At 52.2% G+C, this 13,272-nt stretch overlaps 1 protein-coding gene across 1 annotated transcript in view; it reads left to right on the top strand.

The window, feature by feature from the left end:
- The window catches only part of MYO18B (myosin XVIIIB), a 77,471-nt gene extending 68,101 nt beyond the window's left edge, over positions 1-9,370 (top strand). Inside the window, exons 42-43 of the mRNA XM_080403530.1 lie at positions 6,391-7,742; positions 8,618-9,370. Of these exons, the coding sequence (XP_080259656.1) occupies positions 6,391-7,741 (1,351 nt within the window). The 3' untranslated portion in view covers position 7,742; positions 8,618-9,370. The remainder of the gene's footprint in view (positions 1-6,390; positions 7,743-8,617) is intronic.
- The last annotated feature ends 3,902 nt before the right edge of the window (positions 9,371-13,272 follow it).

The following is a 13,272-nucleotide window of genomic DNA, read 5'->3' as shown; positions in this document are numbered from 1 at the left end:
TCCTGCAGAGCCACCCCGGGGTGCTTGGCAGCAGGGCTTCTCGGGGCTGAGTGGGTGCCCAGGTGTCCAGCCCGAACTGGAGCCGTGTTGCCCAGCTGCCCGTCAGAAGGACCCTCCAGCCCACAGACAAAGCTCTGTTTTACAGCCATCCCCAGCACCATAGCAATTACCAGGATGAGTTTTGAAAAGCCCTGTAAATCAGGGCCTGGTAGGTGCATCTCAGAAGGGAGGTGATGGGGATGGAGAGCGTTGGGTCTCTTTGGAAGCTTGGGAGAGCAGAGATGGAGCAGAGACGGAGCTTGGAGTCCTGGGGCCAGGAGCCATGCAGGGCTTAAGTGGCTCCAGACAACATCATCCCCACGGAGGGAAGGTGATTTCTCTATTTTGCATGCAAAGATCTGCAGAACGCTAGCTTTCTAACAAAGAAAAGCACATTTTTTTGCATAATGCATGACCTATAACATGGATTGACATGGGACGTGGTGTCAGCCTGCAGTGCACACAGGTGCAAAGATAGACCAGTCGAATTCAGGGCAGGCAGGGCTGTCAGTACCCCTGCCTGCAGCCTGACGCGGGGCCTCCCTGCCACACTGCTTTCCCAGGAATGTTGTATCAGGACATACATCACTATTTTCCCAGCTTTTCCCCCCATTTCCCCCAGAACCAGGGTGAGGGCCGGGCTGATGCTAAGTACAGCTCTCTGCAGCATCCCCTTGCTCCCTGTTTGTGTGCAGGTCCATAGGCAGATGCTCCAAGCTGAGAGCATTTGATAGGGTTTGCATACTGCCATTTCATTGCAGACATTAGCATTAAACTCCCTGCTCTGGTTCTGGTGAGATCTGTTCCCACTGCATTCACCTGCTTTGTACAGTAAAATAACTATTGCTGGAATTAGTTTTCTGAAGAGCAAGTTCCCCTGGCAGCGGACACCTTGGGTATGCTGCAGCGGTTTGAAGCAGTCCATTGCTGATAAAAGGCAGAGTTTAAGAGCAGTCTGGCAGGGACCCGTGGGGAGGTGATGGGTGAGAGCTCTGACAGCAGCCAGTCGAGCTCTTCTGGGACCCCACACCTCACCCCAGCACCCATCAGTGAAGTATTTCCTAAATACTGCTTAGGAGTCTTTGGTCTGAATGACCCAACTCTGAGCATAGATGAATGGCAGCACAACAAGACTTACGGCTAATGTAATATTTCTGATGTACAATACACTGGATTTATAGTAAAAGGGCAGGTATGGAGGCTGGACTGACCATGGCCATTGTGACAGGCAATTTGTGCCTGGAAATAGTGTGACAATCCGCCTCCATCCTGGGGTCATGAAGGGCTGAATTACAAATCCTGGTGCAGTAGCAGTGTTTGGCTTCAGCTAATCTAAGATGGAAATATTAGCAAGGAGGCTATATGAAATGCAAACAAACAGACAATGAGACTGGTAAGGTAATAAAAATGAGATCAGCGAAACGAGCTCTTCCTTATTAAGATTCCTTTGTCTTACACAAGCACCCAGTAATGAAAAATGAATCGTCCTAGCATTCGCTTCTCGGCACTACATATGGGATATTTGCTGAACAAACAGCTGCCAAAAGCCAGAGGAAAGCACAGAAGGCTGTTATCATCAGTGTAGCGTACAGGAATGAGAGATTTGATTAACGTTTTCTTTAATTCTCTGCTATCTAAATGCTTGTACAAAATGGTGGCCAGCAGGGCTAAGACTCAGTAAATATGACACATTGCAGAGCTGGAATAAGCTATCATTATTTTTATTAAGAAGACAACTCAAAATTTTATGCGTTTCTTCTGCCCCTCGCCAGGCAGGGCAGGGTTGCATTGCGGTAGAGGGGCTGATCCCGCAGTGCAGGCAGGGAATGGACCCGCGGCACAGGGCCCTGCCTCTCAGTCCCTGCATCCCATGGCACCGCAGCATCCCCAGCCCTGGCATCACCCCGGCATCCTCCCCCTTCTGCTTCAGTTCACAAAATCAGGAGCCCAAGTGCCAAGGCTGGTGGGGATCCGACACGTTTATTTTTAAACATTATCATGTCAAGAGCAAATCATTATATGGGAAACTGGGAGCTCTTCTGTAGATGACGGCGTGACAAGAAAATCCTCTTCTGACAGAAATTAGGCCAGTCTCTTTTCTCTCGCTGAAATGGAGTTGTCTTGGCTTTATTTATGAGCTACCAGGAAAAGCATCTGAGCCACACTTTCATTCCTGGTCATGTGTTGCATTGCATGTGTGGATTTTATTGTATAAATTATTTCAACTAGCGTAATTGTAATCATGTTAATTGCTATGTAATCTTCACTAATTATTGTTGTATGTCATTTGCTTTGGTGTGAATGGCATATTGCAGAACTCTGTTTGGCTTACAGATGCCTTCCGAGTTCTGCATTGGGCCCCTGCTTTTGCTTTTGGCTCAGGAAAACCATCTCCTCTGATGCTGAGGCAAGGAGCGGAGTTTTGCTGGGCAGCTGCAGTGTGCTCACGGTCCTGCCCCCCCCAGCATCACCCACCACCGGGGCTGCCGGGGCTCCCAAGGGTTATTCCAAGCCCTGGGAGTTGTTGCCAACATGCTAGCCCTTAGCCTGGGATTAGCCAGAGGATGCTGCAGGATGGGACAGGACCATCTCACACTTGTGCTCTGCCTTGTGAGAAGGCTTGAGTATGGCCAAGAGAAGATTAGCCATGATTTTTGGGTTGTTTCTTTTTCTTTTTTGATAGCCATCAGGGTATGGTTAAAGGAGCACATGATGAGGATAGGGTGCTGCTACCGCGGTGGGCACAGCTTGACCAGTGACAGGGTATGGCAGCCCAGCAGTAGCACCAGCTCCAGCCTCTGGGCTTGTTCCATTGGAAACTTGTTGCATAGGAGAAATTACCTTGTGGTCCCCAGGCTCCTTTTCCTGAAAGTAATTAGTTGAAATTGAGTGTGATTTCAGCGCACCTGTGGCAGAGGAGCAGGGGCTGGTGCCCCCACATGTGCTGGGCACACCACAGCGGTGGCTGGTGCTGGGGTGGGCAGCAGCTTGAAGCTGTCATGTGGGGGTCTCCAGAGGTGGGCAAAGCAGGTTTTGGCTTCCTAGGAAGGGAAGCAATAATGGGTGTTGCTAGAAGGACCTGAGTGTTTTAGATGCTGGAAAGCAAGAGGAAAAGCATCAAAAGTGGAGATATTCATGTAGTGTTTCCCCACCACACGGTGCTTTTGCTACTAGTATAAACATTTTAATGTAAAATTCATTTACATTTTCATTTAAAATGCAATCAGGCCCCACATGTGCTCACCAGGCAGCTGATGCTGCTCGGGGTTAACACACCACAACCCTGGCACCGATGTGCCAGCGCCGGCACCGCATGCACTGACCATGGGCTGATGAGCCGTGTCTGGAGAGCTGCAGCTTCCCCAGAGGAACCAGCCCTTTCCCTGGCATGTGCAGTTGGGTTTCACTTAATGAATGTGGCTAATACGAACTGTTGGGACAGACAAGGATGGAGGGGGTGGCTTTGGACTTCAGCTATTTTGCTGAAAACCAGGACATGGAGAGCGTGGGCATGAGATGCTCCATTACGCAGATGGTCCCTGCTTGGACCCAGGGGGCTGCAGGGCCTCGGCAGCCGGACTTTTACTAGCCGTGGGAGCTGGAGGAAATCCCGTGTTTGCAGCTTTCACTCCATTTCAGGCTCTAAAGATTTTCATAAAAATGCTAACTGTCCATCATACCGAACAGGACAATAAATAGTGGCGTGTAAATTGTTCATGTTCACAGTCCATTAGTGTTTCTTACCTCTCCAGCTCACTTTTATCTCAGCCTTAAAAACCAAATAAAAACATTGAAGCTGGCTGTTTAATTTATGAAAGCCGGTCATGCAGCAGTCAGTTCACAGTATTATTTGGAAACGTGGAGAGTGATTGGAGCAATTTCCGTACAAGTTCTCTTGGAAGGATTACACCAGTTATTTAGGTAAAATGCAATTTAGGTTCATAAAAACCAGCATTATCGAAATGTCTCAAACTATTAATCAGCTCCGATGGTTCAGCAACATCAGGTGCTGTGGCATGGGGTAATGCTGCAGGTTGCTGTGTTTGAGGGAGTTTAAATCTCTGGTTAATTCATTTTGCATTAAATAATCCAGTGGGTTAGGCTCTTTTAATGAGCTACAGGCGCGTGGCATGGAGGTTAGTGCTGGGGCCAGGCAGGCACCCCTGTGCCCTGGGCGGTGCCAGTGGGCACGGGGGATCTGAAGGCCCTCCATGACCCCATCATTCCTGCAGTCGCTTGTGTTTCCCAGCCGTGGAGTTTGTCTTCAACCCATCTCGGTGCGTAAATTATTTCACGGGTCAGCAGAGCCTGGTCCGAACCGGTCCCACATGGTGGCTGGATTATCTGCTCTCTCCCCGTTCCCATGGCAACACCAGCATTCCCAGGGCAGGATGCTTCATTACCAGTGATGTAAAACTTGACCACTGCTTCCGCATCTCAAAGCCTGCTGGCCTCCCAGAGATGTATTTATATTTAGGCTCTGCTGCTTTACTCTGCCCTTCACTGTCTTTTTCCCTCCTCCTTTCTTTCTCAGACAAATTCAAGTCCCAACAGCCTTCTCATTAAAGCCAATACCAGACCCCCCTTGGCTGAGCAATGGTGGGGGTATCTGTGAGTGGGGATAATCTGCCGACGGTGCTGGCAGCTGCCATCACTGGGTGCAGACTTTGTCAAAACGCATCACTCGCAGGCGCCTACGCTCCCCAGCTCACCGGCAAGCGGCTGCGTGCGAGCAGCCTATAGATAGTAACTGGCTATCATTGATCTAAAGCGATGGACCGAGGAGAGACACAGTGCAGCTCAGCAGAGTGCCTGCTCCGCTTCAGATCTATCCTGGCAAAGAGGACCCTTTGTCTTTCCCTACAGTGGGACAGGCAGAAAATCCAGTTTTTCAGCCCTTCAAGCCAACGTAGGTGCTGGTGGGGGGGATGTAAAGTGTCACACTGGGAGCTCAGTGTCACTGAGCCCACTGGTGATTGCAGCCCCTCCTCATCTCCATGCATCAGCTGCACAAGGAAGGGGACAGGCTTGGTGCAAAGAAGCCCTTTCTGGCAGCCTGCACATGCCAGGAGCCGGCTGCTTGGGAGCAGCTTCAGAAGCTGAACAGGCACTACATTGGCATCCTGTGGTGCCCAAGGAGATGTTCCCAAGCTCCTGTCCTGGCTTGTGGGTGCTCAATGCCATCAAACGCTTTGCGGATGGACAAGCAGGATTTGGGGGAAGGCAGGACCATCTTTTGCTCCTGCCACCATGCCCCTGTCCTGCTCAGCAAGTGGCTGCTGCAGGGGTGGGAACAGTGTCACCACAGCGGTCCCAAAGCAGCTCTTGCAGCTCTGTGGTGAGGAGCAGGGGTTAAATCAGGAAAAGCAGCTGGCTGGCAGGGCTCCTCCTGGGCATCGCCTCTCGGCACCATGTGCTGGTCCCAGCCGCAGACCTGCTGTGTGCTACTCTGCCCTCAGCACAGAGGGCCATGCATTATTAGTAGTATTAGTATTGGTGTTAACAACATTAACAGTATTATTGTTAACATTACTATTATTAACTTTATTATTGTTATTGCCCTTTCTGCTGCTCTACATATGCACTCTGCACAAGCTGCAATCCTGGTAGCCAGAGCAACATTCTGCCTGTGCTGAGCCAGTGCCGTCCCAAATCTGGCACCATGTTCTGGCTGAATCAGCCCTGCAGACTGGCCACCAGCCTGCTGATTGAGGGCTGCGTGTCCTGGGGACGGTGTCCTGCTGTGACAGTAACCAGTGTGGCTCCTCTTTGGTGAGTGGAGGTGGAGCCCACACGGTTCCTGCATCAGCCCTTGTTTGCAGGGCAGGGGTCCCATCTCTGCACATCACTTCTGTCAGTCACTTGTCAATGAGCAGCCCCTGGCCAGGTGGCATTTGGCTCTTGCAGTTCAACAATCCTTCTGCCTCCACAGCATCAGCCTGGTTGAAACATGCCCTGCAATAATGTTAAGATGTATTCGGGGTTCTCTGTGAACTGGTTTCATAAAATTTTAGTGAATAACCTTTGGCTTTGTCAGAAATAAAGTAAATCCTACGTATTGCTATAATCTGTCAAGAAAAAAGGACATTTGGAGATATGTCTTGGTTTGGCAGAGATAAAGTTGGTCACGCCACACACCCTACACTGTGGATATAGCAGGGTTAGCTGACCTAGAATTATTTAAGATAAAATCTTTGGGCATTGCCCAACTGCTTAGTGTAGCAGAGGGAGTTTATTCTGAGACTACCATGCCAATACTGGCTTTTTGCTGCTCAGCCTTGTCCTTGCTGAATGACATTATGGACACTGGAAATCATACGGCTTAAACTAATGCCAACATCTGTTTTTTAGGGTGAACAGAGACACCAAGGAACCAGTGCTGAGCCGGCTGGCTTCTTCCCAGAGTTCTGCCAGGTCCGTCGATCCTGCGGATCTGGGGAGGATGATGAGTCCCTTGCTTGGTGCTAGGAGACGGGAGTACGGAAAACCTCTGGCAGATGAAGAGGAGCTGGAGAGCCCAAAAAAGCCCGAGGACAGGATAGGAGAGATGTCCCCATCAGTGCTGCGGCGTAGGACCTCCCCTGCCCCGGACACGAGGTTCCCCAGCCCGCTGTCTCCAACGGTGCCAAGGAGGAGAGGGCTCTCCCCAGTGTCAGGGATGGTGCCCAGCTCCTCAGCTGCCCTCTCTGAGTATGTGGAGGAGCTGCGGCGGCAGCAGGGAGTGGAACGGGAGCAAGGGCACCTGGCGCTGGGTGACACCTCTCCCCTCCCCATTTACCGCACCACTGGTGCTGCAGCCCTGCGGCGCTGCAGAGCTTTCCCAGCGGTGGAGGATTCCCTGGGGAAGCTGGATGGGAATCAGCTGAGGGAAGGTGAAGAAGCAGGCACCAGCCTTGTGCGCTCCTCCAGCTTGAGGGAAGGTGAAGAAGCAGGCACCAGCCTTGTGCGCTCCTCCAGCTTGCGGAGCATGGCCTCGGAACCAGCTGAGCAGGCACGCTCCCCAGCACTGAAAAGAGCATCAAAGTTTGGCTCCTATGACTCCCTCCTGCAAACCCTCGATGGCTCCGGCCGCCAGCCAGGCTCTTCAACTGCAGGAACGGAGGTGCTGGGCACACTGCGGCCGAGCTCCTGGAGGAGCTGCCTGGAGCCTTCGGTGGAAGATGTGGAGGTGGGAAGGGGCTCTGGGGGGCTCTTGGGCTCACCATCCAGCAACAGGCTGGGCGAGGGGAAGGGGAGCAGCTACCCCTTCAGCTGGCGAATACCCACCCTCAACTATGAGAGGAAAACCAACATCGACTTCGATGACTTCGTCCCGGCCATTCGCAAATCCCGCTCCACCAGCAGCCTGGCCAAGCCTGGGAGGGACAGAAAGGACGGCCACCGGCCCCTCACTGTCCGCTTCGAGGATGAGGCTATAGCAGGCAGCTCAGCATCCTCCGAGACAAAGGGCACAGTCAAGCGCAGCCCAGCCCCCCGGGAGGACCCTGGGGACCTCTCCGATTCCTCCTTATCCTCTGGCTCCCTCCTCTCCTCCGGTAGCGCTGACAGCATCAAACGCCGGCCGCAGCCCCAGAGAGGGGACGGGGAGGGTTGCAGCAGCAAAGCCAGCACCCAGAGCAGCGGGGCAAGCCACCGGGCAGAAGCAGAAGGGAAGGAAGACGATGTCACCAGCATCATGAGGAAGTATCTGGGAAAAGACTAAGGTAACTGTACTGAGCTGCTGCCTGGCACTAGCTCAGAGCAGTGGTGGCAGGTTTGCAGTGCTGGCCCCAAGCCGCTGCCCCTCCAGCCCATGCAGTGCTTGCACCGATGCTGTGGTGTGCATGAGGACAGGGTGCCCCAGGCCAGCGGGAGTCCCCATGTCCCCTGTCCAGCATGCTAGAGCAGTCCAGGGCAGGGGAGGCACTGGCCCAGCTTCAGCCTCAGTGCCCCACTGTGCTTTCCTCTCTGCTGCAGCTGGGATGGTGCCAGGGATGCCCTGCAGGGTATGCAGCACTGGGGACCCCTTGCCGCCTTCTTGCCCACTTTAGAGCTGCAGAGGGGTGGGCAAAGGGGATGCTGCTGGTGCTGGGGCCAGCCCCACAGTTGACCACAACACTGCTGGGTTCCCTTGGCATGCTGGTTTCCTGAAAATAGTGTCCCCCAGTTCCTACCTTGCCACCCAGAAGACACATCTTCCTGAGCCCTGCTGAGCACTCCTCCTGGTGCCCGTGCTGGTTTGGTTAATTTGACATTCACTTTGGCTGGATGCTGGAGGTCATACCCCCGTCAGAGGAGGGGGCTCCCACCTGGATCAGGCGTGTTTCTCCCAGTTAGCAAGTGCCTCTGACAACCACTTGGATCCAATGTCTGTATCACAACTGACACTTCAAGAATTAGGATTTATTACTGCAATCCAGGTTTGAAAGCAAAGTCCCTAATGAATGCAGCACAACTGTAATTAAGTGTTTAAAATAGATTAGAAAAACATTTTGTAAAACCATTGCCTTTAGACTAACTTACTGGATGTCAAGCTGTGACCAAATTGACTAAGCCAACACAAGAAGGGAGCGTGTGTTAATAAAACATTTCTTTCCAGGAAGCACAATTTGCATAATGAAACATCCCACTTTCTCCAGACTTGGTTTCAATAAACTGTAGCAACGGGCCTCGGTGCTGCACCAAGCAGGGAGCCACGACCGAACTGCTTCCCCGCTCCTTTGGAAGAGCACCTGATAGGAAACACATAATTTAAGCCGAGACTGAAAGTGGCTTCCCAAAAGTCATGCGACGGTTTTACAGACAATGGGACTTTTTTTTTGTTTCTAAACATACCTTGGTTTCTTTGTGCTCCTGCCCTGTTTCCATTACCACAGCTTTGCTCAGGGCCAGCCGCGGGGACAAGGGACTTTCTTGTTCTCCTGCAGTTGTTTGACTCAGGAGTTGGTGCTGTAATTAAAACCCAGCGGCTGCCATAAATGCCTGATAACGTGCTGTGCTGGCCAGGGGAAGGCCACGCTATAAAGAGCTGGAGGAACACCAAACCCCTTTTTAACCCAGAAGGTGCAGCCCAGACATCTCAACCCATGCACCACTGCTCAGAAATCAGCTGAAGGGTCAAAGGATGCTTTTGGCTCTTGGTGTGACACCCAGCAACAGCAGAGCTCTGAAGCTTTTATAATTCCGTAGATATTTGAAAACAGATCCGTACGTACTTTCACGGTTCCTGCCTGTTTGGGACATCTGGGCACACACCACTGGCGTGCAAGGCAGCACTGCCGTGTGTGTGGCAGTGGGAGGCCGTATTCGATGTCTGCTTGGTTTTTACACAATAAAATACTTGCTTCTTTGACACGAGCCTCTTTCTGTCTTTCCTTTCCCCACAGCTCTGTGGAAGCTCCCCCCCAACCCCCATGGCTAGGGTCTTCTCACTGGAGACCCTGCCAGCTTCCCTATCTCTACACTTACAAAAAGCTCTTTTTTTCAGCTTCAATCTTCTTTCCTAGAAGAGATTGAAACTTACTCAGTTATCAGAGGGCTGTGGCAAAATTATACAGGTATGTGAACAAATCTCTCCTTTCCGTCAGTAATTTTGAAGTAATTTGCTCGACTGGGAAATTTGCACTAATTCACACAACCTCGTTGGACCTCCCGGGGAAGCCGCAGTGCAGCGGCTGCTTGAAAAGGCAAATTGGGCAGTTTTCAGCACTTTGGTTTGCCTTTTGGAATTTTTACATTCTTTTCTAATTTAAACCAAAGCCTTGCAGCAAGAACCATTTTCCTTGTCACAGATGAATGCAAAGCGTCCGGATGGGGGTTGACATCAGCAGTTTGCTTTGCCGCCCATAGGCTGTCAGCAATTCCCAGCAATTCCTCGATCCCAGCTCTGTCAGCAGCCCGGCAGGCAGGAGGCAGCTCTGCACAGGGTGACACTCCCTGTGCTTCCAGGTCTCCCTTTTGCAATGTGCAACTCATACAAGATGACAGCAAATGAAGAAATTGCCGCTAATTAGTTTAATATTGGCCTTTCTAATGATTCTGCTATTTCTGGGGGAAAAAAAAGCAATGCATTTTGTGGTTCTTACATGTCTCAGCACCACCATGCTGGCACACATTTGGCCATGTGCCACAGCTGGGTACGTGTGTTTGGGGGGTGGTCAGATCCTGCCCGTCGCTGGCTGGCAGTTCAGCACCCTGGGCTGCTGGTGGTGGTGCTAGGGAAGTAAAGCGGCACTGGGAGGGCTGGGCTGGGTGGGTGGCCCTGGGCTGGGACACCCCATGTGCTTTGCTCCTTGCAGCGAGTCCTGCTCCCCGGAGGGATTTCATGCTCCTTTGGGCAGGGACGGGCATCCCCTGGGGTCAGATTCAGACCACAACAGCAACCACACCCCCCCCATGCCAAGACCCGGTGTGGCCCAGCCATCAGGACTGTGCTTCACCTTTCCCGACTGCTCATAGATGGGCATCATGGCACATGCAATGAAGGTGGTTTATTCCTGATGTTTATCCAGACACACACTTGGCATTGGGAAGTGAGGGGCCAGCTTTTGGCACTGCAGCGCGTTCACGGGGGCCCTGCAGAGCTTGGCTATTAGTGGCACCTTCAGTGAGCACGGTCCGTTCTCTCGGTGCAATCCCAGTCAGAAAGCCTGTGTACAGCTTGGGGCTTTTAAAAGCTTTTTTTCCCTTGAAACTGGCAAACTGGAGTGTGCTGTGCTGTCATTGCACTCCCTGCAATTTCACAAATTAAGTGAAAGGCAGCTTTTCCCCAGTTCTCTCTGCATAAAGTATGCAACTTAAAGGAAAAAAATAGTTTACAAAAATCCTGTACTCCCTTCTGTGCTTTCAGATGAAAAAAGAAAAATCACAGATTGTGTCGTTTGGAAGAGATATCTTCATGATCTGCCCTTCCAACTTGTCTGGAATTTTTTAATGGTATATTCGAACAAACAGTTCCAGGAAAAATCTTGCAGAGCAGCACTGGCTGAGCTGGGCAGGAATGGGAACTTTTTCCCAATGAACTTCTCCGTCTGAATGATGCTGAACCTGGCCTCGCTCCCCCTAAACTGCTCTGCTCGGGGGAATTACTGCGGGGATGTGTTGCAGAGGGAAATTGTCTGCTTGGGCAGGAGGTCCTGCCTGCCTGTCTCCTGCCTCAGTGTGCAAAGCTGATGGGAGCAGGATTGATGCTGGCTGTCCTGGGAGCCATCAGCAAGACCCGCTTCAGACATGGGATAAGGAGGAAACCACTGGGATCACCTGGACGCTGCTGCAGCTCTAACAGGCTCTTGTGTGTCCTGAAAAAATGTGTGATTATATCCAGCACTGGTGGCATATTGCATCTGGTCCTGAGTGCTGGCCCCGCTGGCAATGGCTTTGTAAATGAAACTGTGACCAGAGGCTCTGGAGTCGAGTGATGCTCTTGGAGCCTCCAGAGAAATACAACAGCTGGAAAAAAAGATGCAGTGCAACTGCGAACAAATCACTGCCTGCCTGCACTGGGGCTCCGAGCCGGAGCTGCCGGCAAGCCCCCTGGAGCACCGGACGCTTGCTGGTGGGGGTGAAGGCTGAGTACCACCTGCCGAGGCCACAGTGGGTGTGGGGGTGGCTGGGGCAGGGGCTGCAGTGGGGGGACGTGCCACACAAGACCAGCACACAGCATTGGGGGAGGGCAGCCGTGCAGCTGCTCACTGCAAGGAATATCTATATGTGTGTGCCGTTGGTAGGACTCATTAATTGTCCAAACGAGCTGGGCAAGCCGATATAATCAGATTAAAGTTCAGTGCAGCAGCAGCACTGACGTGGTGGGCATGTCAGGCTCCCACGGCCCTGGGCAGGCTGCTCTCCTGGCATGGGAGACAGAGCAAGCCCGTGCTGTCGGAGAGATGGGAAACATGGGGCAGGACAAGGATCGAGGCTGAAGGCAGATGGACAAGCAGAAGGAGCATTGCAGCATGGCTTCCTCCCACAGCATCACAGCTCTGTCACTTCTGCTCCTTCCCTGCAGCACATGGCGCTGGGGGGACATGCCAGCGCCTGCAAGAGCGGGGTCTGCAGGTAATGGGACCCCCAGCTCACCCAGCGCCGACTGGTGGCACCAACAGGCAGGGACACTGGTGGCCCTTGGAGGAAGGGACACCCCAAAGGGCACCCAGTGCTCATGCCAGGAGGCCAGCCCTGCTTAGCTTCGCCACCACTTTTGGCCTCTGAAGTCTGACCTACAAACGCTGGCTGGATGAGGTGTCGGTTTGAAGTTCATTTTTAATCTAATCTCAAAACGCTACATAAATTGCTCATTATTTGGCCGCTGTAGCAAAATTATTCCTTTGACACTGAGCCTTTGATTTGGAATTACTACAGCGGTGGGTTTGCTGAACATTAAGCTGTTGCCATTTAAACTTGCAAAAGAAATGCAGATTTGTGTGTAATACGCTGACTTCTTTTTTTTTTCCTTTTGCTTTGCAGGCCACAAAGGAAATTGCTCTGTCACTTGAAATGGCTTTGCACATCCTTTAACAACAAACCACAAAAAATGATGCTTCAGCTGGAGCTTCTCAGGCTGAGTCCAGAGAATTGTGTGCCCTTGAAACAGCCGGAGCAGGAGGAGAGCAATGCTCATGGGCGGCAAGAATGAGCCATCCATCAGTGCTGGCCGTCAATAAATACTGCACGTGTACGGATGGGGTGTGAAAATGCCTCTCCCCTGCCCACTCGCAAACACACAGGAGACAAGTAACCAATGGCCAGGTCAGTCAAGTTTAGGACCGTGGCAGTTTATAGCCTGGAGTAGGAGGACAAGAGTTATTCTCTTCGCCCCTGTATTTTAGCTACATTTACCTGCTTTCAGCACAAGAGCTCTGCTGTTTGCTGCTGTAAGGGATGGCATCTGCGGGGAGGACAGTGTGGCTTTGGATGGATGCTGTGCCCCCATGCTGCGTGAAGCAGCTGGGGTGGGTTTTGCTACTGAGCTGCAAATGTTGCCAGCCCAGCTTGGGGATGCTGTGAGCTCCCTTGTAAGGGCATCTCCCTGGGGATACCCCATCACCCTCAGAGAAGGAAGAGTGCTGCCAGCCCAGAGCCCACTGGCCAGCTGGAATCCTTCACCTGGGTGCACCTCATAGCCTGGATCAAGCTGGTGCTGTGAGGGTAACCCCAGCACCCCTGTGCCCACAGCAGCCGGCTGCCTCTGTCCCTCTCCAAGGAAAGTAGACACTGATAAGGGGAAATGTCTCCTCATCGGACAGAGAAGCACCA

This window comes from Falco punctatus, assembly GCF_963210335.1.
Source record: "Falco punctatus genome assembly, chromosome: 1".
Lineage (NCBI taxonomy): Eukaryota > Metazoa > Chordata > Aves > Falconiformes > Falconidae > Falco > Falco punctatus.
The sequence above is the reverse complement of the archived record's forward strand: the minus strand, read 5'-3'. Positions and strand labels throughout refer to the sequence as shown.